The sequence below is a fragment of the Plecotus auritus genome, assembly GCF_963455305.1.
Source record: "Plecotus auritus genome assembly, chromosome: 9".
NCBI classification, from domain to species: Eukaryota; Metazoa; Chordata; class Mammalia; order Chiroptera; family Vespertilionidae; genus Plecotus; species Plecotus auritus.
Genome location: NC_137783.1, coordinates 6,362,514 through 6,388,799, shown reverse-complemented (window position 1 = coordinate 6,388,799; position 26,286 = coordinate 6,362,514). Strand labels below are relative to the sequence as shown.

At 59.1% G+C, this 26,286-nt stretch overlaps 1 protein-coding gene across 1 annotated transcript; it reads right to left on the bottom strand.

The window, feature by feature from the left end:
• Positions 1 to 249: 249 nt before the first annotated feature.
• SCART1 (scavenger receptor family member expressed on T cells 1) lies at positions 250 to 25,962 on the bottom strand (the record flags this gene model as incomplete). The annotated part of the gene is made up of 24 exons (XM_080687858.1): positions 25,644 to 25,962; positions 21,701 to 22,018; positions 20,312 to 20,608; positions 19,258 to 19,566; positions 18,534 to 18,839; positions 18,080 to 18,394; positions 17,675 to 17,989; positions 15,044 to 15,496; positions 14,822 to 14,890; positions 14,432 to 14,746; positions 14,114 to 14,149; positions 13,384 to 13,518; positions 12,640 to 12,918; positions 8,557 to 8,880; positions 6,812 to 7,126; positions 4,318 to 4,623; positions 3,867 to 4,181; positions 3,477 to 3,791; positions 3,093 to 3,407; positions 2,548 to 2,616; positions 2,153 to 2,467; positions 1,478 to 1,624; positions 944 to 1,045; positions 250 to 338 (listed from the first exon to the last, which is right to left on the bottom strand). The coding sequence occupies exons 1-24, from the start codon at positions 25,771 to 25,773 to the stop codon at positions 250 to 252; spliced, it is 5,889 nt and encodes a 1,962-aa protein (XP_080543984.1). The 5' UTR covers positions 25,774 to 25,962.
• Between the last annotated feature and the right edge of the window lie 324 nt (positions 25,963 to 26,286).

The following is a 26,286-nucleotide window of genomic DNA, read 5'->3' as shown; positions in this document are numbered from 1 at the left end:
AACGGAACCATAACAATGCATTTCTACAGGCGTTTGTGTTTGTGTTGTGGATGCACGGAAAGCCTGCAGGTGTATGTCTCCCGGAAGGGATGGGGGCGAGGGGACAGGGTGGAGGAAGACGGGGGTTTCACCTAGAGGCTTGAGGACAGGCCAGAAATGCTCCTGTGCGTTCTGGATTCAACACAGTCGTAAAGGGGAACAACGAACTGTGCTTTCCACACTGTCAGCGGCATATCTACCTCCAGGTCTTCATAGCGTCATCTCCTCCAGGGGAAATGCAGCCTCGTCGTAATCCTCCTCGGGCCCAGACTGTCCGTCTGTGAGGCTCGCTGCCCCTTCTGAAATAGGCACGCGAGGCCCCATGTCACCGATCGCCCCAGAAGCCATGTCTGATTCATCACCAGTGGTCTGGCCTGATGACTTCCCTCTTGATAGGAAAGCTTAGCAATGTCACCAAAAACACTTGACAGGCCGGCCGGCGTGGCTCAGTGGTTGAGCATCGACCTCTGAACCAGGAGGTCACGGTTCGATTCCTGGCCAGGGCACATGCCCGGGATGCAGGCTCGATCCCCGATGTGGGGCCTGCAGGAGGCAGCCGATCAATGATTCTCTCTCATCATTGATGTTTCTATCTCTCTCTCCCTCTCCCTTCCCTCTGAAATCAACAAAAATATAATAAACAAAAAAACACACACCACTTGACAGAGATCTCTGGGCATCTGGATACCGGGCGCCTCAATCATCCGGTCACAGCACATGACTGGTTCTGTCACGCTCCTCCTCCAGGTGAGGACGCTGAGGCTGCGAGCTTCAGCCACTCAGAAGCACAAGTACACCCCCTCCCCAAGGTTCCCACCTGCTGGACCCCCCGACCTGGCTTCCGGAGCTGGGAGCGCAGACACACCTGCCGTGGCCGCCCTGACCACACCCTGGTCCTCCTCACCCTGGGGCTCCTCTCCGATTTCCTCGTACAGCCCTGTGAGAGGCAGTTCCCCGATGACATCATAGGTGGGCTCCCCAGGAGACACCTCCAAACTTGCCAGGCCTGAGGAAGAGTGGAGCAGGGTCACACACAGACCCCCGGTATGGACGAGTCCATGGGCTGGGGGCAGGGGGTGCGCAGGACTTGCATGGGGGGACCCACTCGGGCAGCAGAAAGGCAGGATGCTTTGGGCAGGGCCTGGGAGGTGCAGTGATGGGACCAGGCCCGCAGTGCCCTCCCACCCCTGGCCACCAGCCCGCTCTCAGCAGAGCCTGATGCTGCTGCCCAGGGAGCCTCCAGGTGCTTTCCAGGTGGGACCTCCTAGGGTCAGCACCGAGTCCCAGGGGCCTGAGGCTGGCTCAGTTCTAAGTCACTGTTTGGCCAAGAAAAGGCCACTCACTCGAAGTGAAACCCCACGTCAGGGACCCCAACACCAGTTTTCAGCTTCCATGGTTTCTGCCATGCTGGCCACCGGGACCCGGTGGGTGTACATACCTCTCTGCTTGGCTTGTGTGATTCGTAGCAGGATCAGGAGGCCCAGGAGGCCCAGAGAGAGAAGACCAAGAAGCGCTCCCAGGACGGTGCTGACCGCCCTGAGCGCCGGGCAGGGCTCTGGGTTCCGCAGGGGAGCAGGGCCCGGCTCTGCGGAAGGAGAGGCCACGAGCGGTTCCTGGTGGCTGAGGCGGGGAAGGCAGCCCCCAGGGCCCACACCCTCACCCTCAGGGGCCCCCATGCGGCTTCTGAATTGCGGAGGGGGCATCTGCTGGGCAAAGCACCCCTAAGTGACTGGTATGTGCTGGTGAGGGCTCGAGGTTTCCGCTTTCCTGGGGCAGTCCCCTCCCCCCCCCTTGGTAAAACAGTGACTATTGTGGGACCAAAACGGAGGCTCCGGAGCAGCCACACTCGGTGACATAGCACAGGGGGCTAACTCCTTCTGCTCGGTGAGACACCCACACTGGGCATCACTGTGGTCATTTTTGTTCTCTGCAAACAGAATGAGGCTACCGCACTGCACTTGACACGAGGTGGCCCCCACTCCCCAGGAGCAGACATGAATTGGGGGTAAAAACCAAGAGCTGTCCCCCAAATGTTAGCAGAAACCACAACAATTCAGCTTATTCCCAAGAGAATGCAGCGAGGAAACTTCCCGTCGCACGCCGGCCCACTCACGGGAGCAGCGCACGCCCGCGTCCTCCTTGTGCCCGCAGTCTGCATGCCCCCAAGGCTCCGCGGGGCAGCCCCACAGGGACGCCTCGCTGCCCCGGCACCCCACCTCGTCCAGCCACACAGGCCCTGAGCCTGGACCAAAGGCGGCCCCTGCCAGGGCGCTGATGGCCCTGCCACAGCCCAGTTGGCGGCACACGACCTCCGCGTCCGCCAGGTCCCAGGAATCGTCGCACACGGTGCCCCAGGAGCCCGCGTGCCAGAGCTCCACGCGGCCCGAGCAGCTGTCCTGGCCCCCGCGCACGCGCACGGAGCCTTCCTCTGGAAAAGGGGGCGGTGGTCACTGCGGGGCAGGGCTGGGCTGGCATGAGCAGGGGGCGGGCAGAGGGGCAGAGGAGTACCTGGGCAGCTGCGGGTGGCCGTGCAGTTGAGGGTCTCCCCGGGGTCCGGAGGCGGTCCTGCTGCCTTTTCTGTAGAGGAAAGTGGGACTCATCGGATATTTGCGAGGTTGGCAGTTTCCAATTCTGTGAAATACTTTTCTTTTTTCTCTTCCCAGCACCAGGAATGTCTGCTTCAAACGAGGAAAGGTCTGTATGTTTAGCCGAGGGGTACGCACACAGGGTGAGGGGTTCCACACACTGTCCTGGGCTCCTCCAAGCACAGCGTTTCCCTAGGGGACGCCTGCCCGGCACACAGGGGTCCTGCTCCCCACTGTGGGGGAGTCAGGAGGTCTCAGAAGACTCCAGATGACGCCCGCCAGCTCAGACCCTCAGGGCAAGGACTCTCCCCCTTGCTGGACCAGCACCCCCAGAACTCCAAGGCAAAGTGACGGTGGCAGTGTCATCCCTTAGAGCAAAGGGCCTGAGCCATGACCGCTGCAGGGACTCCATGTCAGGCCAGCTCTGGGGCTCGATCCTTATAGACCCCAACACACCCGCTCCCTCACCTGCACACACCACCCAGGCTTCCTCCTGGCTGGAGCAAGAATGCTGGTCCCAGGGGGCGGATGGGCACTGCCACAGGGACAGGTCGTGCCTGTGCCGGCACTGAATGGAGGCCACCCAGAGCGTCCCAGAGGCCTTCCGAGTCCCCACCGCCGCCTGGAGCTGCCCCTGGGGCCCACAGCCCAGCTGCCCACACAGGACTCGCAGGGAGGCAGGGCTCAGGGGCCGGCAGACGCCTCCCCAGGTCCCGTTGTAGAACACTTGCAGGCGCCCGGCGCAGGGCTGGCTGCTGTCCCGCAGCCTCAGGTGGGTGAGCCCTGCAGAGGGAGAGGCTCCGTGAGAACCGCCCTCAGCGCAGGGGGCCGGGGACGGGTGGCTGCACCGACCTGAGCAGAAGACTCCGGCGTCCTCCTTGTGCCCACAGTCGTGCTGGCCCCAAGCCCCCGACGGGCACTGCCACAGCGCAGACTCGTTGCCCTCGCAGCCTAGCTCGTCCATCCAGATGCGCCCGGACCCGGGCCCGAAGTGCGCCGCCCCCAGGGCGCTGAGGGCCTGGCCGCAGCCCAGCTGCCTGCACACCACGTGCGCGTCGCGCAGGTCCCAGCCGTCATCGCACACGGTGCCCCACGCGCCCCCGTGGAGCACCTCCACGCGCCCCGCACAGCGGCCCGGGCCCGCGGCCAGGCGCACCCGGCGGCTCCCTGCCGAGACACCCAGTCAGCGCGGCCCCAGCTCCAGGCGGGGGGCGGGGGGCGGGGCGCGGGGTCCCCACTCACCAGCGCACACGACGCCCGCGTCCCGCGAGGTCCCCGCCGGCGCCAGCAGGGACGCAGACACGTTGCACTGAGCCAGGCGGGCCTCGGTGCCCAGACAGCGCACGCGGCTCAGCGCCACGCCGGCCCCGCGCCCCGGGGCGGGAGCATCGTAGGCCTGCTCCGCCTCTCCGCACCCCAGCTGCCGACACACCACGCCCGCGCCACGCACGTCCCACGCGTCGTCCAGGACGCGGCCCCACACGCCGTCCAGGGACACCTCCACGCGGCCATCACAGCGGCTCTGTCCATCCCTCAGCCGCAGGGCGTGGGGGAGACCTGGGGAGAGAGGCGGGGCGTGGGAGGGGCTGGCAGGGCTCAGGGAGCACCCTAGGCCTGGAAAGGGGAGAGGACCGCCCCTGCCCCAAAGCCCGTCCAATCCCAGCCCCTCTGCCCATCGCTCTTGCTGACCCACCTGAGCAGACCACGGAGGCCGAGTTTCCTGGGGCACAGGGGGGGGCGCCCAGGGTGCTCACTGGGCAATTCCACAAATAGGGCTCTGTCCCCACACAGTGAAACCTGTCCGGCCAGAGGGGAGCGCTTCCGCTCCCAAAGTGACCTCCTGCGGGCGCGGCCACGGCACTGCCACAGTTGAGCTGGTGGCAGAGGACGGTGGCGTCTGCTAGGTCCCAGTGGGCGGCACAGAGGGGTGCCCAGGCCCCCTGAACCTGGAGCTCCACGCGCCCCTCACAGCTGCTGCTGCCGTTGGCCAGCCGGAACCCTAGGGTGGGGGGGTTTGAGGGAAGAGGGTGTCAGCATTGCTCCCCCACCCCGCAGACCCTTCCTTAATGCAGGCTTTGTTAATCTCAGCCACTCCCACACTAGGGAAGGACAGCTGAGAGCGAGTAAACATCGTTGGGGAGTGACATCGCTGTCAATGGCAGATAGAGAACACCAAGATGCCGGCTCCGCGGCAGTAATGGTTAACCGGGGGAAAAGGAAAATCAGCTTCTCCAGCAGCCTGGCTGCAAGCAGAAACAGGACCCCAATGAGCAGCGAGGTGGCGGGATGCTGCCGCCGTGCCGGCAGGAAGAGGACAGAGGCAGGGCTCCGCTCTCTGCACAGCTGCTGCCTCTACTGACCCGCCAGGACCCCAGAGCAGCAGAGCCTCACAGCCTCACTCTCAGGCCCTGATCACTATGAACCTCAACCTACCCTGCACCCTGGAACTGGGAAGGAAAGCCTGAGACGTGGCAGAGGAGGGAACCCCCAAACTGCGTCTCTCCTCTAAATAATGTTTAGGCTTATTCAGGGACATGGAAGCGTACAACACGCTGATAAATCTCAGAGAGAAGTGGGGAGAAGGGCGCACGGGAAGAGGTTAACCACAGAACTTATATGCATAACCCATGGACACAGATAAAAGTGGGGTGAAGGCCTGGGGAGCGGGTGGGAGCGGGGAGGAGGGGGGTCTATGGGGGGGAGAGGGGCATCTGTAATACTTTCAACAATAAAGATGAATTTTAAAACATAAATAAATAATGTTTAGGCTTGTAAAAGTCATAACCAACTTTTTTGAAACTCTAGTCTAATCTAATCAAAAACTCACAACAATTAAGAAACACTTCAGGAAGCAAAAACTTGGCAAGTTTGGCTCTGGCAGGCAGGAAGTGAATGAATGCTAAGGCAGAGTTGAAAAATGGCCTGCCTCAGCCTTGAAGATATGCTCCAACAAAGAGCTAATCTGCAAAGACTGAAACAAATTTTATGTTTTATTTGTTTGTTTTTGGCTGCAAGCATTTAAGAAAATCTCTGTCAAATGGCTATCACCACTAAGATAACAAAACCTCATTGGTCACACACGAGAAAGAGTAGAGTCTTTACACAAAGAGTTTAAAAAGTCACTAAACAAACAACTATGACCCACAGCAATTAGCAAGAATGAACACTGGGTGGGAGAGAATCTGATTTTTTAAGTAACCATACTATAGTAAGATAGCAATGTCTCGTTCATGCAAAGCATCAAGAAACTAGGACACATTCACATGGAAAAAACACACAGAAACTGTCCCTGAGGGAACGAAATCATTATACTTAAGTAAGTGTCTTAAATATGCTTAAAGGGCTAAAGAAAACCAGTTTAATGCTATTTCATCATATAGGGAATTTCAATTAAGGGATATAAATTATTTAAAAAGGGACTAAAGAGAATTTATTGAGTTTAAAAAGAAAATTAATGGAGCCTGGCTGGTGTGGCTCAGTGGTTGAGCATCTACCTATGAACCAATAGGTTACCATTGATTCTGGGTCAGGGCACATACCCGGGTTGCAGGCCTGATCCCCAGTGTGGGGCGTGAAGGAGGCAGCCGATCGATGTTTCTCTCTCATCAATGTTTCTACCTCTCTATCCCTCTCCCTTCTCTCTGAAAACCAATAAAAACATATTTTTAAAAAACGAAACAAAGCATGAGCATCTCCGTTGAGGCAGAAAAAACATTTGACAAAATCCAACAGATTCTCATAATAAAAACACTCCATGAACTAGGAAAAGAAGGGAACATTTCTCAACATGATCAAGGGCATTTATGAAAAACCCACAGCTAACATACTCAATGGTGAGAAGCTGAAAACGCACCCCCCCCCCCCCGAGGTCAGGAGGAAGACAAGGATGGCCCCTCTCGCCACTGCTGTTCCACATTATCTTGGAAGTTCCAGCCAGAACCATTAGGCAAGAAAAGACATAAAAGGCATTCAGGTTGGAAAGGAGGACTAAAACGATCTGCATTCAGAGACATGATCCATTCAGAAAATCCTGCCGACTCCACATAGAACCATTAAAGCTAATAAATTCAGGAAAGCGGAGGGCGCAGGATCAATACACAAACATTATTGTGTTTCTATATACTGGCAATAAACAATGCTAAAGGAAAATAAGAGACAATTCCCTTTACAATCCCATAAAAACTTACTTTCCCCTGAGCACCTGAGCCCAGCCTCCTGGCCGTGCCCACACTGGTGCCCAGGCGCCCGGGGGCAGTGGAACAGCAGGGACTCGTTGCCCGCACAGCGGAAGGCCTCCGTCCACACGACTCCAGAGCCCTGGCCAAAGTGCGCAGCCCGGGGTGTGGACAGAGCTGAGCCACACTGCAGTTCCCGACACACCACGTGGGCTGTGGCCTGGTCCAGGTCCTCGTCGCAGACGGTGCCCCAGGTCAGGCCACGCCTCACCTCCAGGCGCCCAGCACAGGGGTGCTCGCCGCCCGCCAGCTGGGCCTCAGTGTGTCCTGGGGGCAGATATTGGACTGAAACAGCCCCTCAGGGGCAGGGCAGGAGCTTTGCAGGCCTTCCCGCCCTCCAGTCCCACGGGGAGGAAGCACAGGAGGACCAGAACCACCTGGCTTGGCCCAGCCCTAGGGGCACCGGGGTACCTGGGACCTGCAGGCGGGGAGGACCCTCCCATCCCTCAGCATCTCACTCCTATTCCGACAGCAAACATTCATTTCCCACCCCCTGGGGCTCCCCCAAGCCGGGGATAAGTGAGCACAGCCCCCATGTCCATGCACCCAAAGGGCCCAGGGCTGGGCTCCCACATCTGCCCTCCCCACGCTCCCCCTCCCCCCAGCCCCCGCCCCCAGACTTGGACGCTGTGTCTGGCCGGCACTTGAGTCACCTGGTCAGTTTAAACCCCAGCGCTAGCTGCACCCAGTACCTCCCAGGGCAGGGATGCAGGCTGGTGGCAGGGGGTGGACTATCCCCCACCCCCCACCCCGCCTCTCTAGTCAGTGGATGTCCCCTTCAGTCCCCTGAACACAGCTATGAAAGGGTGCCTGCCTCTCACAGACCGGGCGTCCTTACCTGAACACACGACCTGCGCATCTGTCGGAAGGTTGCACTGGTCCTGAACGTTCAGATTGAACCTGCAGTTGAAGATGTTGGACTCTGTTCCCTGGCAGGTCACCATCTTAGGTCCCCAGCTCCCAGAGCCCCCGGTGAGGTGGGGTCTGGATGCCTGGAGCACTGGGCCACACCCCAGACTCCTGCAGAAGACACTCGCCTCCTCCAAGTGCAAACCACACGTCACACGAGAGCTTTCAGTCCATCTGATCTCAAAGGTTCCCGCACAGGGACTGCCTCCTCCGCTGAGCCCCACTTTCGCCAGCTTCCCACCTGCAGACAGCACAGGAGCCCGCCCGCTGCTCACCTGAGCCCCACTGGTCTGGGGCGTGCACCCCACGCTGCACACAGTGGCTCCCGGACAGAGGCAGAGCCCTGGGTTTGTCTGCAGAGGCCCTTCTTTCCCACCCAGAATCCCTCAGGAGGGGAGGGGGGAGCAGCTGCATCCCCTCCTGCTGCCCGAAGGCCTCCAACAGTGGACGGCGGGACTGAGCTCCAAGCACTCCAGCTTCTGGGACTCTGGCGCCCTGGGGGCCCCGCCGGAGCAGGTGGAGAGGGAGACAGGCTCCCTTTCCTCGGGTGGTCACCCTGGGCCCAATGCTTGACCATCGGCGGGAGGAGGCAAACTAACGCCGAAAGGGCTGCCCTGGGTGTGCAGCCCGCAGCTGGGAAGCACAGGTGTTCCTCACCCGGGCCATCCCGGCCCTGCTCCTGCGGGGCCAGGCCAATGCCACGAGGGCCTGAGGGTCACGGTCCTGGAGTCCTGGGCTTCTCCCCGGGGGCTGCCTCCGACATGCCCCCCCTCACCAGGGCCTCCTACCTTTGCAGTGGACCGCGCCGATGCACTCACACGCGCAGTCCCTCAGCGGCTCCCACGAGCCCGGGGCGCAGTCCCAGAGCGAGGCCTCCGAGCCCTGGCACCTCACGCCCTGCAGCAAGGAGGGCTGCCTCTCCTGGGGCCACACCACGTATGTGGGCGCGACGTGGGCCCCGCCGCAGTCCAGCTGCCTGCAGACGACGGCCGCCTCCTGCAGGCCCCAGTGGTCCCCGCACACCGGGCCTTCCAGCCCGCCGAGCTGGACCCGCACCAGGCCCTCGCAGCGGTTCCCGCCTCTCAGCAGGGCCACGGACTCTGCCGCCGGGCCTTGGGACAGAACACAGGGAGGGCGAGGTCGTGCATGGCACGCTCAAGAACTTTGTGTCCAGAATTTTCAAAAATTTGACATCGAATTTTCGCCTTCCGTCCTAATCTGTACCCTTAACTTCCATTTCCTCGTTTTCTCACACTTTACGTAGATGACATTTATGAAAGAAAATGGTAACAAAAAGGAATGTCTGAGGACCACTTCCTGTGGCCTTTCCCACATGCGCGGGTCATCGTCACTCGCCTGCAAAGGGCTGAGACCACCCTCCCCTCGGAGGCCCTGGCTGAGCTCCGGGGATGCACACACCAGGCGACAGTGTCCCCTCCCTTGGCAGACCGTCCTCGGAGCCCCAGCCCTCAGGACAGCAGCACTCACCCGCAGGGAGGGTCCAGCAGGCCAGGAGGAGGGGCCACAGCCTCAGAGGGGACAATGCCATCCCTGGTCACCTCTGGTGCTATGCCAGCTCAGGCACGGTGGGTGTGCTCTGCCCAGGTGCAGGCGGTGGACTCCAGCTCAGCGCTGAGCCCTTCTGAGAAGGAAGCCGGTGAGCCCCGCCCGCCTCCCCCACGTATCAGTGTCATCATCTGTCACTCGGAGCAGAGGCTCACCCCCAGGCCTGCGCCCAGGCAGCCCCGCAGCACTGGCGAGGCCGGGGCTGGACTTCCTGCAGGGCCAGGCGTGAGGCTCACGAGCCAGTAACCACCTTGGAGCCAGGAGCAGGCTCCGGGGGAGACGCACCTTTCTCTGCCTCACACGGAGGGTGTGTTGATGAGCATGGATCGTTCCAATGTGTCATCAAGGACCCAGCAATTTGACCAAAACCATTACAAACGGGCATGACCTGTGACCAGCAATAGGAAAGGAGGCGGACACCTCTCTGTGCGGAGGGAGTCCTGGAAAAGCAGCCTCGTGTCCGATCGGAGAGGAACAAGCACTCGATGGAAGACGCGTAGGAAGGAATGCTAGGAAGCCGTTTAACATGACGGTGTGGACAGGTGCATATGTTAGCGCATGTTTTAGGCGGGAAACTCACAGGAAGCACAGAATGTGCACCCGATGCGTTGCTGTAGCTCATGCTTATATCTGTGCATCTGTTCAAAGAAAAGTTCTCAATGGCTGTAAACCCAGGAGAGTTGATGTATTCATTTCGGAGTGAGAGAATCATGGTTTTCATTTTCTTTTTGTTTATTTTATTATGTGAGGTTTTGCGTGTGTGTGTGTGTGTGTGTGTGTGTGTGTGTGTGTGTGGTTTTCATTTTCTTTCTTGGTTCCATGAGTTTTAAAATTTATAATAATGTGTATTATTTTCTTTTTTTTTTAAATATATTTTATTGACATTTTACAGAGAGGAAGGGAGAGGGATAGAGAGCTAGAAACATCGATGAGAGAGAAACATCGATCAGCTGCCTCCTGCACACCCCCCACTGGGGATGTGCCCGCAACCAAGGTACATGCCCTTGACCGGAATCGAACCCGGGACCCTTCAGTCCGTAGGCCGACGCTCTATCCACTGAGCCAAACCGGTTTTGGCTGTGTATTATTTTCTAATCAGAATATCATCAGTGAAAGTTACTTTCCAAAAGATTTGCCAGAGAAGCAGATTAAGAGAGGACAGCTCGGTCCTCCTCCCCTTCCCGAGAGGGAGGAGAACCCTGTCAGCAGGACCCTCTGTGCTGAGGCTCCACCCCTCCCACGCCGCAGCCTGGCCATGCACTTAGCCCAGCTCCTGGCTCCCACGTCAGGAACACCCAGCATGCACCGCGAGCCAGGCTGGCTACCTCTTGAGGCCAGAGGGAGGCTCCTGTGTGTGCACAGGGGTGCAAGGTGAGCTCAGACATCCAGGACACTCCTTCTTGTCCCCCAAGGCTCTGTCAGGAGCTGTTCCTGCCACATTCCCAGAACCTGGCAACTAGCCTTCCTCACTCACTTCACCCCGGAGGCCCCGTCCAACCTCTGTGGACATCACCCCATCTCCTTCACTGGGCTTCCTGTCCAGAAGGGACTGACTTTCATCGTCTGCAGCATAGTGGTCCTTGAGACCACAAGCTGTGCCTCTCTTACTGCCCAGGGGGTGGGCACAGGGGGAGAACTGGGGGTGGGAGGCAGTGCTCAGAGAGAACCCCAGCCAGCTGGCCAGACCCTCAGGGGGACCCTGAGAGGTGGGTGGTAATTGCTGCCATCACTGGGAGACCCAATAGATGAGGGACTCACAGAATGATGAAACCTGGTCTTTCCCAAGGCGTTTACGTGGGAGAGTGAGTCAACAGAGATCAGTTACATGGTCATTTGCAAACCTACCCCAGACCCACACAGAGAAACACTTCCCAGAGAGGGTGTGTGAGGTGTGGTCAGGGAGGTGTGGTCAGGGAGGTGTGGTCAGGGAGGTGTGGTCAGGGAGGTTTGGTCAGGGAGGTGTGGTTAGGGAGGTGTGGTTAGGGAGGTGTGGTCAGGGAGGTGTGGTGGGAGGTGTGGTCAGGGAGGTGTGGTCAGGGAGGTGTGGTCAGGGAGGTGTGGTGGGAGGTGTGGTCAGGGAGGTGTGGTCAGGGAGGTGTGGTCAGGGAGGTGTGGTTAGGGAGGTGTGGTCAGGGAGGTGTGGTCAGGGAGGTGTGGTGGGAGGTGTGGTCAGGGAGGTGTGGTCAGGGAGGTGTGGTGGGAGGTGTGGTGGGAGGTGTGGTCAGGGAGGTGTGGTCAGGGAGGTGTGGTCAGGGAGGTATGGTCAGGGAGGTTTGGTCAGGGAGGTGTGGTCAGGGAGGTGTGGTGGGAGGTGTGGTCAGGGAGGTGTGGTCAGGGAGGTGTGGTCAGGGAGGTGTGGTCAGGGAGGTGTGGTGGGAGGTGTGGTCAGGGTGTGGCCAGGGTGAGTGTGTCATAAAGGGCTTGGTGGGTCATCAGAGCAGGACAGCTCTGGGTGCTGGGGACTCTGGAACAACACCTGAGCCAGGTGGAGGGCTGTCTGCAGGCGAAGGTAGAGTGGCCAGGAGCTGGGTCATAGGGAGCCCACCCCACACCCTGTAGAACCTTCGGGCAAAAGGTTGTGGGTGAGGAGAGTTGAAAACACTCAGAGTCCATATCAGACCAGGGTGAGGCAGAGAATGGGGGGCGGGGAGGCAGAACCTGGCCACAGTGGATGTCTGGGGAATGTTCTGAGGTGAATGAATGGATGGATGAATGCGTTCAAAGGGAGTTTAATAGCATCTTTTTTAGAAATGAGGAACATGAAAGCCCCCAGGAGTCCTGCTGGCGTCCCCGATGGCCAGCTCCGGGTCATCACATCCTGCAGCCGGGGCCACGGCGGTGTTCCGTCCCAGCCTGCACTCTGGGGCCCGGAGGGGGTGGGGCCCACCTGTACTTAAGGAGAGAGACATGCATGGTGTTCTCAGCAATTCCTCAGAGCCTCCAGGACGTCTGGGCGCTAGTTTGCCATTGCATCTCAAAGCCAGAGGGCCAGACAAGGATGGACATGTGTTGGGGTGAGAGTAAAGGGGTGCTCACACCATGTCTCCTCCCACCATCTGCTCCCCCCTCCCCCCCACCGCTGCTCTCCCCGCCCCCGAAGCTGACTGGGAACAGGGTTCTAGAAGGACTCTGTGCACAGCCATGAAAAGAAACCCAAATAAAAATCTAGGGCCCTCCCTAAACCCCACGTCTGCTCATAAGAGTCCAGGGTAACAAGCAATGCTGAAGGGACAGCCGAGTATCAGAGCCCAAGCGAGACAGCAGTGAGGGTCACAGACACATGGAGAGGGGCTCTTGGCGTCTTTAAATGTAGGCTCTGGCCGGAGCAGAGCCGTGGACATAGCAGCAGTACAGCAGGACATGCAGAGCGGACGCCACGGCGCACAGGTGCACACCCACGGAGCTCAGGGCCGTCCCCTCCTCCTGCTCCTCAGGGCCTGGCTCTGGCTCCCAGGCATCGTCATAGTCCTCTTCCGGCACCAGGTCCGGGGACACACTGGACCCTTCGGCCTTCTCCCCCATGGGGACAGCTCCAATGTCCTCATAAACAGCTTCCGAGGGCAGATTCCCCAACATTCCAAAGCCTGCAAAGGCCACACCCAAACCTGTAGTCCTGACACTCCTGCTGCCTAAGCCCACGGCTGCCGGCCCCCTGAGGGGAGGGACCCTCAACCCCTCAGCTCCTCCTGCCTCAGTTCCCATCAGGAGCACGAGCAACACACACTTCCGTGGGCACCCAAGACAGAGAGCTCCCCAGCTATTCAGGTGACACAGGAATGGGGAACCCTCGAGACTGTCCCACACCCAGGCAGCCCTAGGACTACGAATCTTCTCACCCAGCTCCTGTCAGAAGCAGAGCAGAGCCCAGAGCCCCCTGTCCCCGACAAGTCGACAAGTCGTGGGTCACTGACAAGTCATCACAGGGGAGATGGGGTGACACCCAGCATGCAGGGCAGTGCCCAGGACAGAGAGGGCCTGCAATAGGCTGGGATCTCAGAGTGTGCCCCCCAGGCCCTGTGTCACCCTCACAGGCCATGCCTGCCACCTACCCCTGCAGGCTCCTCTGCGGTACCACTGCACCCCCAGGATCAGGGAGACGAAGCCCAGGAGGGTGCCCAGAATGAAGCAGAAGATCATGGGCAGGGTCCCAGCCTTGAGGGGAGGTAGTGGGGCCAAGGCAGGGCCTGTAGGGACAGTGAGAGGTAGGTCTTCCCTGAGTGCTTGCACTGCCTGGGGAATTGTGACCTCCGGCCTGGACCACCTGAGTCAGGGGGGGGGAGGGGGGGAGGGGCACCCAGAGGAGAGATGGGCTTGTCCTGCTCCTCCCCCAGAGATGGCCCTGAGCGGGTCACACAGCTCAGGGCCAAGGGGGAGGGCGCAGAAGGGAGGGGCAGAAGGACAGCTCCTACCATCCTGACAGCCCACCGCCCTCGCCTATGCTTTGGACATAGCCACAGTTTCTAAGAGGCCACAGCATACGGGGGCCAAAACCCCAGTTGGCAAGGGAAAGACCCCAAAATTAGCTGGGGCAGGACCCAGGCCTGCAGTCCCTCCTCGCAGCTCTCCACCCGGCTGGCACGAGGACGGGCAGCCGTGTGCCTCCGACCACAGGGTGTCTCCGGCACTGTGGCCCTGCCCGATGACCTCAGCACCCCAGACTGAGGCACAGGTGCCCACAGGAGACTCCAGGGCGCCCCTCCATGCGACCCCAGTGCAGGCTCCTCTGGGTCAGGGTCAGACAGGAGGGTGTGAGTTGAGGCTGAGGAAGAACACATCTACCTGATGCTGGTGGTAGGACTGCGGTCCCGCTGTCACCTGCAGGAGAAAGGGCCACACCTTGGGGCGAGTAAGAGGCGGCGGCCATAGCCCTGAGCAGCCCAGACCCTCTGAGCAGCGCCCCAGCCCCACTCAGCCTGAGCCGGTCATGTCATTGGACCCCCCCAGAGGCAGCTTGAGCCCCACCCCTCGGAGGGACCTAGCACAGGGGCGGCCTCGGGGCCCTGCGAGCACCCACAGTGAGGGGACACTCCAGAGGAGCTCCCCTGAGACGCCCTTCCCAGCCCCCAACAACACCCCCCTTGCCTCCCGCCCACTCACGGGAGCAGCGCACGCCCGCGTCCTCCTTGTGCCCGCAGTCTGCGTGCCCCCAAGGCTCCGCGGGGCAGCCCCACAGGGACGCCTCGCTGCCCCGGCACCCCACCTCGTCCAGCCACACAGGCCCTGAGCCTGGACCAAAGGCGGCCCCTGCCAGAGCGCTGATGGCCCTGCCACAGCCCAGTTGGCGGCACACGACCTCCGCGTCCGCCAGGTCCCAGGAATCGTCGCACACGGTGCCCCAGGAGCCCGCGTGCCAGAGCTCCACGCGGCCCGAGCAGCTGTCCTGGCCCCCGCGCACGCGCACGGAGCCTTCCTCTGGAAAAGGGGGCGGTGGTCACTGCGGGGCAGGGCTGGCATGAGCAGGGGGCGGGCAGAGGGGCAGAGGAGTACCTGGGCAGCTGCGGGTGGCCGTGCAGTTGAGGGTCTCCCCGGAATCCTGCTTTGTTTTCGCTGACAACCCTATTGGATTAAACGGTGGCAGTCTCAGAGTAAATGCCCCGAAAAGCTTCAGAATGAAGTCTGTGAAGCCCAAGTGACCCCCAGGCCCCCAGCCATGGGTCAATGGCAGCCCCTGAGGGTGCCCAGACCTGCCAGAGACCGCCAGGGGCCCACCTGTACAGGTGATCCAGATCTCTTCTCCGTGGGCACAGGAGTGCGGACGCCAAGGTTCTGAGGGGCACTGCCACAGTGTAGAGTTTTGCAGCCTGCGGCACTCAATGTTGTCCACCCAGGAGATGCCCAGGCCAGTGAGGACGGGCCTGTTCTCCAGCCAGCCCTGCTCCCCACAGCCCAGCTGCTTGCAGATGATGGACAAGGAGTTGTCCTTCAGGGAGTTACCGCACACGGCGCCCCACGTGCCATTGTAGAACACCTCCAGCCACCCAGCACAGGGTTGGGTGCCCCCCTGCAGCCTCAGGGCCACGGACTCTGGAAGACAAGCACAGTCAGGCCAGGGGAAGTCTCTGAAGGAGGGGCCCCAGCACTTAGACAGATGCCGCTCAAGGCCATCGGACCCAGAGAGGCCCTGGCATCGACCCTGCACCCCCACAGCGGTCTCCCAGCCTAAGGAAGCAGCCAGCAGTTAAGCACAGGTAACCAGAGGGAAGCCCCAGTTGTGATGTCTTAGCAGGGGTGCCAGCTGATTGTCTAGAAACCCAACCTTGGAAATTACTTGACATACAGAATAAGATTTTTGCATAAGATGACCAATTTAGCAGTGACTATACAAATTAAAAAAAAAAAAAAAAAGGAGTCCTAACCGGTTTGGCTCAGTGGATAGAGCGTCGGCCTGCGGACTCAAGGGTCCCAGGTTTGATTCCGGTCAAGGGCATGTACCTTGGTTGCGGGCACATCCCCAGTAGGGGGTGTGCAGGAGGCAGCCGATCAATGTTTCTTTCTCATTGATATTTCTAATTCTCTAACCCTCTCCCTTCCTCTCTGTAAAAAAAAAAAAAAAAAAATCAATAAAATATATTAAAAAAAAAAAAAAAAGGAATTAGCCCAGAGCATTTGGACACAGCATCAGTCCAGGCTGGCCAGTGTCCAAGGACTGTCATAATACCATTGGCCAGTGTAATTCCAACAGGGGAACGAAATATTGCCACATATCAGAGTATTAGACAATCCTTTAAAATTGTTATGAGGGCCTATAGACTTATATACCAGGATCAATGAAGAAAGTTGGGTATGAATTGCATGTGACAGTCATAACTAATTAAAATAAGCTTACAGAAAACACGGGAAGGAAATACATCTGTGACACATTAGAGAAGTGGTCACAGAGATCTGCCTGTGTCCACGCTCCTTGCCATGAATGAGTCTATTCCCCGCCCCCCCAATCTGGCCTCCGGACTCTAGCCAACTGAGTGAGTGGGCAAGAGTGACCACGCCTGGGCCTCTTGCTGTGGAACCCTGCTGCCAGGCTCGGTCCTATCAGAAACAGAGCGTCCCCCACCCCTGCCAAGCTGATCCCCAGCAGCCGCAGCTGCCAGAGGGAGTCCACCAGTCAGAGGAAGAACTGTAAGGAAATTAAAAACACAATGACAACCTGGCCAGCGTGGCTCAGTGCTTGAGCATTGACCTATGAACCAGGAGGTCAATGGTTCGATTCCCAGTCAGGGCACATGCCTGGGTTGCAGGCTTGGTCCCCAGTAGGCGGGGGGCATGCAAGAGGCAGCGAATCAATGATTCTCTCTTATCATTGGTGTTTCTGTCTCTCTCTCCCTTTCCCTTCCTCTCTGAAATCAATAAAAATATATTTTTAAAAAACCCACAATGACAATTTGAAGAGTACATCCAAGAACATAGATCAGATTGGACAGACCAGCAAATCAGCAATCTGGACAGCACCTGGAGAAAACACCTCCAGAGAGCAGAAGGGGAAATGCAAAACAATGAGCCTCGGTGTTATTTAAAAAGAAACCCAGCCCGGCCAGCGTGGCTCAGTGATTGAGTGTCCACCTATGAACCAGGAGGTCACCTGGTCTGCACATGCCTGGGTTGCAGGCTTGGTCCCCAGTGGGGGGCGTGCAGGAGGCAGCCGATTGATGATCTCTCTCATCATTGATGTCTCTCTCTCTCTCTCCCTCTCCCTTCCTCTCTCTGAAATAAGAATTTTTTAAAAAAGAAACAGAATGATTGAAATAGATGCAATCTTCTAAACACAGTTTAGGAAAACTTTCCTAAAGCAAAATAGGAACCAAAAGCAATAAGAAGAGATCACACTTGGACACCCAGCACCTCCCCAGGCATCTCCAGGCTCACACCTCCGATCAGTGGCAAAATTCTGTCACTCAACAACCATCACACCCAGTCAAGGACCCCATAAAGAGCCTCAGATATGCGTGAGCTGAAAACCTTAAAGATACTCTGGAAAAAGTCCTGCAGCACACTCAAATATACATCAAGACTCTGACACTGGGGGGCTCAGCAGGAGTGTGAGGTGAACTCCTGAGAAGGGAGAAACACCGCAGGCATGGCAGTTCAAGACCACCGGCACCAGAGGCCCAGGCACCCCTCTCCCACCCCCACCCACGCACCCCCACCCCAGACCCCGCCCCGCACACAGGGAAAGGTGCTTGGTCCTGCAGCGTCGCCCGCCGGAGCCAGAGGACACTGACCACCCATTGTGGAGTTCTCTTTGCGGGGAGAGCCCGCAAAGAGCCAGTGCGCACTGTTACCACGAAGACGCCACGACCATCACACACCCGCTGCCCCGGAAAGAACTCAGCTCCCGGGACCGACCTGAGCAGAAGACTCCGGCGTCCTCCTTGTGCCCACAGTCGTGCTGGCCCCAAGCCCCCGACGGGCACTGCCACAGCGCAGACTCGTTGCCCTCGCAGCCCAGCTCGTCCATCCAGATGCGCCCGGACCCGGGCCCGAAGTGCGCCGCCCCCAGGGCGCTGAGGGCGTGGCCACAGTCCAGCTGCCTGCACACCACGTGCGCGTCCCGCAGGTCCCAGCCGTCATCGCACACGGTGCCCCACGCGCCCCCGTGGAGCACCTCCACGCGCCCCGCACAGCGGCCCGGGCCCGCGGCCAGGCGCACCCGGCGGCTCCCTGCCGAGACACCCAGTCAGCGCGGCCCCAGCTCCAGGCCGGGGGGGGGGGGGGGGGGGGCGGGGGGCGGCGCCCGGGGTCCCCACTCACCAGCGCACACGACGCCCGCGTCCCGCGAGGTCCCCGCCGGCGCCAGCAGGGACGCAGACACGTTGCACTGCGCCAGGCGGGCCTCGGTGCCCAGACAGCGCACGCGGCTCAGCCCCACGCCGGCCCCGCGCCCCGGGGCGGGAGCATCGTAGGCCTGCTCCGCCTCTCCGCACCCCAGCTGCCGACACACCACGCCCGCGCCACGCACGTCCCACGCGTCGTCCAGGACGCGGCCCCACACGCCGTCCAGGGACACCTCCACGCGGCCATCACAGCGGCTCTGTCCATCCCTCAGCCGCAGGGCGTGGGGGAGACCTGGGGAGAGAGGCGGGGCGTGGGAGGGGCTGGCAGGGCTCAGGGAGGCACCCTAAGCCTGGAAAGGGGAGAGGACCCCCGCCCTGCCCCAAAGCCCGTCCACTCCCAGCCCCTCTGCCCATCGCTCTTGCTGACCCACCTGAGCAGACCACGGAGGCCGAGTTTCCTGGGGCACAGGGGGGGGCGCCCAGGGTGCTCACTGGGCAATTCCACAAATAGGGCTCTGTCCCCACACAGTGAAACCTGTCGGGCCAGAGGGGAGCGCTTCCGGGCCCAAAGCGACCTCCTGAGGGCGCGGCCTCGGCACTGCCACAGTTGAGCTGGTGGCAGAGGACGGTGGCGTCTGCTAGGTCCCAGTGGGCGGCACAGAGGGGTGCCCAGGCCCCCTGAACCTGGAGCTCCACGCGCCCCTCACAGCTGCTGCTGCCGTTGGCCAGCCGGAACTCTGTGGGGAGGGGGTGTCAAGCTCCCCTTTGACCCGGAGACCCAGCAAAGGGCAATTTCTTTCTTTGTACCCCATGTGGTGGTCACGGAGCTGTCACCTGGCTCTGACCAGCACCCCCTGTTCCCCAGGCTCAGCACTGGCTCACACATCTATGCAGAGAAGCCCACACTTCGTGGCCGGCCCTGGGGGCCCGGGGTAGAACATTCCTCTAGGATCAGGCTCCTCCCCCTCTCCTCCCCTTCCCTCAACCCACAGCAGCCACTTCCTCTACAGGGCACCACCCCCCCCCCCCCCCCCCCCCGCCCCCGGCTGGAGGCACCTTTGTGCGCTGGGGTTGGAGCACCCAGGAGGAGTCCCAGGGGAAGGCTGGCTGGAAAGTAGGCAGGGGGAGCCTCAGAGCCCACCCTCCTGGCCTCACCTGAGCACCTGAGCCCAGCGTCCTGGCCGTGCCCACACTGGTGCCCAGGCGCCCGGGGGCAGTGGAACAGCAGGGACTCGTTGCCCGCACAGCGGAAGGCCTCCGTCCACACGAGCCCAGAGCCCTGGCCAAAGTGCGCGCCCGGGGGTGTGGACACGGCCATGCCACACTGCAGCTCCCGACACACCACGTGGGCTGTGGCCTGGTCCAGGTCCTCGTTGCAGACGGTGCCCCAGGTCAGGCCACGCCTCACCTCCAGGCGCCCAGCACAGGGGTGCTCGCCGCCCGCCAGCCGGGCCTCAATGTGTCCTGGGGGCGGAGACAAATTCTCAGTCAGGGACAGGTGTTCTCAGGTAAACAGCTCACCTGGAGCCATCTCCCTGGACCACAGGACGCTCCGGCCAGAGGGGGTCCTCTGTCTCCAGGCAGTGGGTCCGCCAAGCACTGGACAGACTGACAGCCAGAGGCCTGTCCGCCCTGCACGCAGAAAGCAGGGTCCCTGGGTGCTTCCCCCAGGACAGAGGTTAGAGCAGCCATGGGCAAACTACGGCCCGCGGGCCGGATCTGGCCCGTTCGGCTGTTCTATCTGGCCCGCGGAGCCGAAAGAGCGGAGGGTTCTCTTGCTCTCCCCTCCACTCCTTTACTTTGAATTTATATTAGTTCACACAAACACTCCATCCATGCTTTTGTTCCGGCCCTCCGGTCCAGTTTAAGAACCCATTGTGGCCCTCGAGTCAAAAAGTTTGCCCACCCCTGGGTTAGAGTCACCTGCTGCAGGTGTCCATGCACGTCACAGGGTGGTGGCATCAAGGCCCTGTATAATCTTGGAGGCAACGTCAAGGCCCTCAGGCCATAGGGCACTGCCTCTTGGGGGCACCACGGAGGTCCGTTCACTTCACTTCAGCCTGCCCTAACTCTGGGGTGGATGGGGGCAATGCCCTCTCACCTCTGACTCAGCGCTTTCCCCTCCTCCCCCGCCCCCCACCTGCTCCACTTCCTCTGAAGCCGCACAGGTGTCCCCGAGGGGAAGGGGCGGGCGTGGCGGCGGCCTCACCTGAACAGACCACCTCGGCGTCTTGCTGGAAGTCGCAGCCGCTGCGGAGGTTGTTATTGAGTCTGCAGTTCCGGATGGTGGGCTCCGTGCCCTGGCAGGTCATGAACTTGCCGCCAGTGTCCACATCTTGGCGGGAAGCCTGCAGCGCGGGGCCGCACCCCAGCTCCTGGCAGAACACCGTGGCCTCCTTCTGGTGCAGGCCACAGAGGCGGTCCATGCCGTTCAGGTTCTTGATCTCGGGGAGTCCGGAGCAGGGGCTCCGGCCCTTCACCAGCTGGATCTCCCGAAAAGTACCGTCTGCAAAGCACGAGCCGCACTCAGAAGGGGCAGCCTCTGCCGTCCCCGCCTCACTGGGGGCTGCGGCCGCCTCCACAGACATTTCCCCTGGAGCATGGCAGCTCCTGCTTGGCTCTCCACTGGCCTGGGGTCCCGGCCCCAGAGGCGGGCCCTGCTCCTTCCTTGGGTGTCAGTGCTGGGCTGAGGGGGCCCCTTCCGACCAGGCAGTCACAAAGGGCCCCTGGCTCAGAAGGACGCCCCTCAGAGGGGCCGCGCCTGGTGTGATGCGCTGCTGTCACGCTCCTGACAACCTTACTCGTTTTTGAAAAGGGCGCCTGCACCCCACAACCCGAGCAGTGGGTCTGCGTCAGAGTTGGGACACTATGAGGGGCCTCGGGAGTTCTCACTCACCTAAGTGCCCACAGACAGCTGAAAACCCTAACGACAGACATACCTGCCATTTGGGTAAGAAATCCCAATTAGAAACCCACATGGGCCCCTCAGGCCTCCTCAAGTGTCTAGAAGACCGGGTGGTCCCCCTGCAATCCCCCCTCCCCCCGTCCGACTCCTGCTCCTCATTCCAGCTGCTGCTTTACTGGGGCGTTGGTTTATTCCAGGGGTCCTCAAACTTTTTAAACAGGGGGCCAGTTCACTGTCCCTCAGACCGTTGGAGGGCCGGACTACAGTTTAAAAAAAAAACTATGAACAAATTCCTATGCGCACTGCGGGCCCGGGACGAGTCGGCTGCTAGGCAGGACAGGCAGCGGTACCCGGCGGGCCGGATACATGTCCTTGGCGGGCCGCCTGTGGCCCGCGGGCCATAGTTTGAGGACCCCTGGTGTTCTCTGTCTGTCCCTGGGGAGCCCAGGCTCTGCCCCGCAGGAAGGTGCCCGGTTATCCCCAGCCGCATCCCCAGCACCTGGAACAGTGCCTTGCAAGGACATGGAATGGAGATGAGACTGGGCCTTGCCAGAGGGGTCAGGCCAGCTCCTGTGCCCAAAAGGAGTCCCCCCAGAGAGCCACAGACCTGCCTGCCTCCCCTCCCACACCCCCTCTCCCGACTCCTCCCCTTGGCTCCCCCTTCCCTCTCCCACGGTTCCGGCACTGACTTACTGGAGCACAGCGCGACCACCATCCACTCGTGGGGGCACTGGGTCTGTGTCCACGCCCCGAGGTTGCACTCCCACAGGGAGGACTCGTCACCCCTGCAGGACACGTTGTGGAGCAAGGGCTGCACCCTCTCTCCGGGCAGTGGGACATACTTGGGGGCCCCCACAGCCTGGCCGCAGTTCAGCTGCCTGCAGACCACCGATGCCTCCGCCAGCGTCCACTCCTGGTTGCACACGTGTCCCCACACCCCCTCGTGTTGGACCAGCACCAATCCGTCACACTCACTGTATCTGTTCGCCAGTCTCAGGTTGCCCGGTCCACCTGCAGAGGGACAGGCCAGCCTCAGCGGGGACAGACCACTGGGTGCCAGGTGAGGGGAGGCTGAGCGTGGGCCAAGTGATGATGGCCTCTGCGTTTGCCTGGGGCCACCCCCAAGGCCTTGCTGCCAATGGAGCCAGATTAGAAAAGTGACCCCGGAAACTTGCCCCCAACCACACCCTTTCCAGGCCTCTGCACCCTGGTCTTTTCCTCAGCCCCTGGCAACCCCCAGCTCATCACAGCCCCTGACCCTCCACCCTCAGCCCCAGTCCTGGGCTGGTGCAGGGAAATAGAGCAGCGGCCCCAGGACATCCGAGAGGGGGGCCACCTCGTCCCAGCCTGGGTCATTCCAGACCACCACCAGGGCTGTCCGGGACTCACCCGGGGAAAGAAGCGAAAGGGCAGACCCGCCAGGGCCCGGAGGAAGCAGGTCCTCCCACCTCCGCTGGGGCCTTCACCATCGCTGCACTGCTCCCCCGAGCCTCCGCCTGGGCCTCCCAGCCCGTGAACTGCACCAGTGTCTGCGTCCCTAACACACAGCAGGGCCCCTGCAGCCATTCCCCCGCCCACCGCCTCACTGCCTGCAGATTCCCACCCACCCCCTGGTGCCCCCTCTGTCCAGATGTGCAGTCACCTCCTCGCTGGACCCCGGGTCAGCCTGGGCAGTGACGTTTTCTTCCGTCAGCTTCCAGGGTACCGAATGCTGCTACCCTCTCCTGCCTCTCTGCCCTGACACACACTCACACTCGTACACTCACACGAATGCACACTCACATGCATATGCACACACGCTCACATTCTTCTCTCACACACATACATGCACACGCACCCATGCCACTGTAGGCAGGTCCCGCAGGGGCTGGGCCTCGCCCGCAGCCTCTCCATGCTGTTCCTTCAGGACTGCATGCAGGCCCCTCTCCGCAGCTCCCTGCCCGTGACTCTGCCTCTCGGCTTCTGGACCGGCAGCTCCCCACACCCCTGGGCCCCCAGCCTGGTGTGGCGTCTCCCTGGGGCTATAGCTGTCCTCCATGTCCCAGCACCATGGCGGATGCTCAGCCTCACCTCTAGGTGTAACAATTTCCCCCACCCCGCCTCCCAGCCCTGCTCCAGGGTACAGGGGGTGGAACAGCCCCCTGTTGGACCCATCGCACCTCCTGTCAGTCTAAGTCAGTGGTCTGCAAACTGGCTCGTGAGCCACATGCGGCTCTCGAGCCGTAGTTTGCTGCTCTGTTGACTAATGAGTTTGCTGACCACAGTCATATACTACCCTTTACCTCTTTGCACACAATATGCCACAATTGCCTAATCCTCACAGCTTCCAACTACACAGTAATATTTAGTCTAGTCCAGTGATCAGCAAACTCATTAGTCAACAGAGCGGCAAACCGCGGCTCGCGAGCCGCATGTGGCTCGCGAGCCGCAGTTTGCCGACCACTGGTCTAGGTCATTGAGACCAGACCCCAGCCATGTTCCTTCATTTCATCCAGGCTCTGACCCAGCCCACACCCTAGGCTCTGAGCAGTGGGGCGGGAGGCCCTGGGTTCACCCTGGGATGGGACCTGCTCAGTGTTGGGACAAGAGTCTCCAGGGGTCTGAACTTACCCTCCTACCCCAGGCTATCCCACCCCCTCTGAGCTGAGCGAGACCCAGGCAGCTGGTTATAGCAGGGGATCCTCACACTCAGCATCTCGGCATCTACAGAGCCGCTGCCTCCAGAAGGTTCCGTGGATGAAGGGAGAAGAAACTCACCGATGGGGACTGCCCAGAGAGTGAGGAGAAAGGGCCCGACTCCCAAAGCCCAGAGAGCAGCCCTCATGGCCCCTCCGCCCCCAGGGCGTCAGCCAGCTCTGGCCACTCGGCTGGGGCAATGGCAGGGATGGAGCCCAGAGTCACATATGCAGACGTGGGGGCTGCCAGTGGCCCCTAGCACCAGTGGAGACAGCGAGAGCCTTTCCAGGGCTTATCAGTGGCTCCGCTCTCGGTCTGTGAGCAGAGCAGCCAATGGCCTCGGCAGCTCTGAGCATCGCCAGGCATGCGCAGAGGGCCCGGCTGTGGGTTTCCTCTCCTGCTGGGAACTGCTGACGGGGCTGCTTCCCCCAGACCCATGATCAGGCAAGTGGTCCAGTCTGCCCGCAGCTACAGCAGCAGGAAAACCCACCCCCATAGACAGTGACCAGCGACTCTGGACTCCCTGGGACCTGCAGGGACTGAGCGGGGGCCCGCAGCACCAGGACAGTGAGACAGGCACAGATAGCTTTGCAGGGGCTTTGTAAACTAAACTGTCATTGGAACCAAAGTCCACAAAAGAAGGCCCAAACCTATACTCTAAGCTGAAACAGGTGACCACCTGCTGAAACAGGACATTTAAAAAGAATCAAGAGCCCTAACCGGTTTGGCTCAGTGGATAGAGCGTCGGCCTGCGGACTGAAAGGTCTCAGGTTCGATTCCGGTCAAGAGCATGTACCTTGGTTGCAGGCACATCCCCAGTAGAGGGTATGCAGGAGGCAGCTGATCGATGTTTCTCTCTCATTGATGTTTCTGACTCTCTATCCCTCTCCCTTCCTCTCTGTAAAAAATCAATAAAATATATTTTTTAAAAAATAATAAAATAAAAATAAAAAGAATCAAGAGCCTTCCCAACATCCTAACCAAAATGCCCAGGATACACGTGAAAATCCCTCGCCACATGAAGCACACAATTCGATGATAAAGGACAATCAGCTGATGGCAATGCCAAGGTGAACTAGATGTCGGAATTACCTGACAAGGATTTCAGAACAGCATCTCACAGAGCCTGACTGGTGTGGCTCAGTGGTTGAGCATCTATCTGCCTCTGAACCAGGAGGTCACAGTTTGATTCCTGATCAGGGCACATGCCCAGGTTGTGAGCTCAGTCCCAGTGTGGGGCAGGCAGGAGGCAGCCAATCAGTGAGTCTCTCTCATCATTGATGTTTCTCTCTCTCCCTTCCTCTCTGAAATCAATAAAAATATATTTTAAAAAATGAAATAACATATGAATCATATCTTAATAAAGCTGTTATTTTTTAAGTAATTCTAAGACAAAAATTATATTGACTGATATTTACAGAAAGAGAATGTAAAAGTTATGTTTTGAAATTTTAAGGATATACACTTAGTACTCATTATAATTCTTTTAATCCATGATCTGAATCTGTCTCCCACACTATGAAGTGAATCATTATTAATCTACAGTACAAAGAAAAGCATACAAAACCCTGGACTGTTATTAAATCACTAAACTCAGAGAAAAAAACAAAAGTGCAGCCCTAGCTGGTTTGGCTCAGTGGCTAGAACGTCGGCCTGCGGACTGAAGGGTCCGGGTTCGATTCTGGTCAAGGGCACATGCCTGGGTTGCGGGCTCAGTCCCTAGTAGGGGGCATGCAGGAGGCAGCCAATCAATGATTCTCTCTCATCATTGATGTTTCTATCTCTCTATCCCTCTCCCTTCCTCTCTAAAATCAATAAAAATATTTAAAAACAAAAACGAAAGTGCACAGAGAAACTCACACTGGAATTATCTGATATATTACTACTAGCTCTATTTTTTCATTTCTTTCCTATATTATTTCCAAAGCAAAATATACTCATTATATTCAAAGAAACATACTGTAATGTGTTTGATTGCAGGTGGCTGCTTTCTTATTTTTATTAATGTCATTATTGAAGTCCTGTATTCTAAGGTACACTTTATACCTTGTATCCATGGGCCCTCCTTGATACCGTACCTGCAGTGTCATCAAATATATAAAAAATAAACTGGTTAGATAATAAAGCAAAAACAGGACAGTAAAAAAAAATACTTTTCTTTTTTAAGCAAAAGTGTTCTTAACAATTGCTAGCTATTAGCTCATGGAACTAGAGAATATACAGGGTGTCCCCCGAAAATGTATACACACCTTAATGGCTGATAGTCAACTGATGTTTCTTTCTTTTCAGACTTAGCCCATTGGAATTAAAACGGCAGTCGACGTGTGCATACATTTCTTTGGGACACCCTCTCTATTAGAAACCAGTCCTCAGAAAACGATTCCCCTCGGCTACTATTTGTCTAAGAAGTGATAAGCCATTTAATTCACAAGAAGAACACTGCTGACTCCTTCAGAAAACACAGCCTGGCCGTCTATCTTCAAAGCAAGACAATGAGGTGGCAGGAGTGTGATGGGGAAACCGGTCTTCGAGAACATCATGGGAGGGAGCCCAGCTGTGCTCGATGGCCTCTCGCTTGTTACAGAAATCCGACGGCTCCTCGT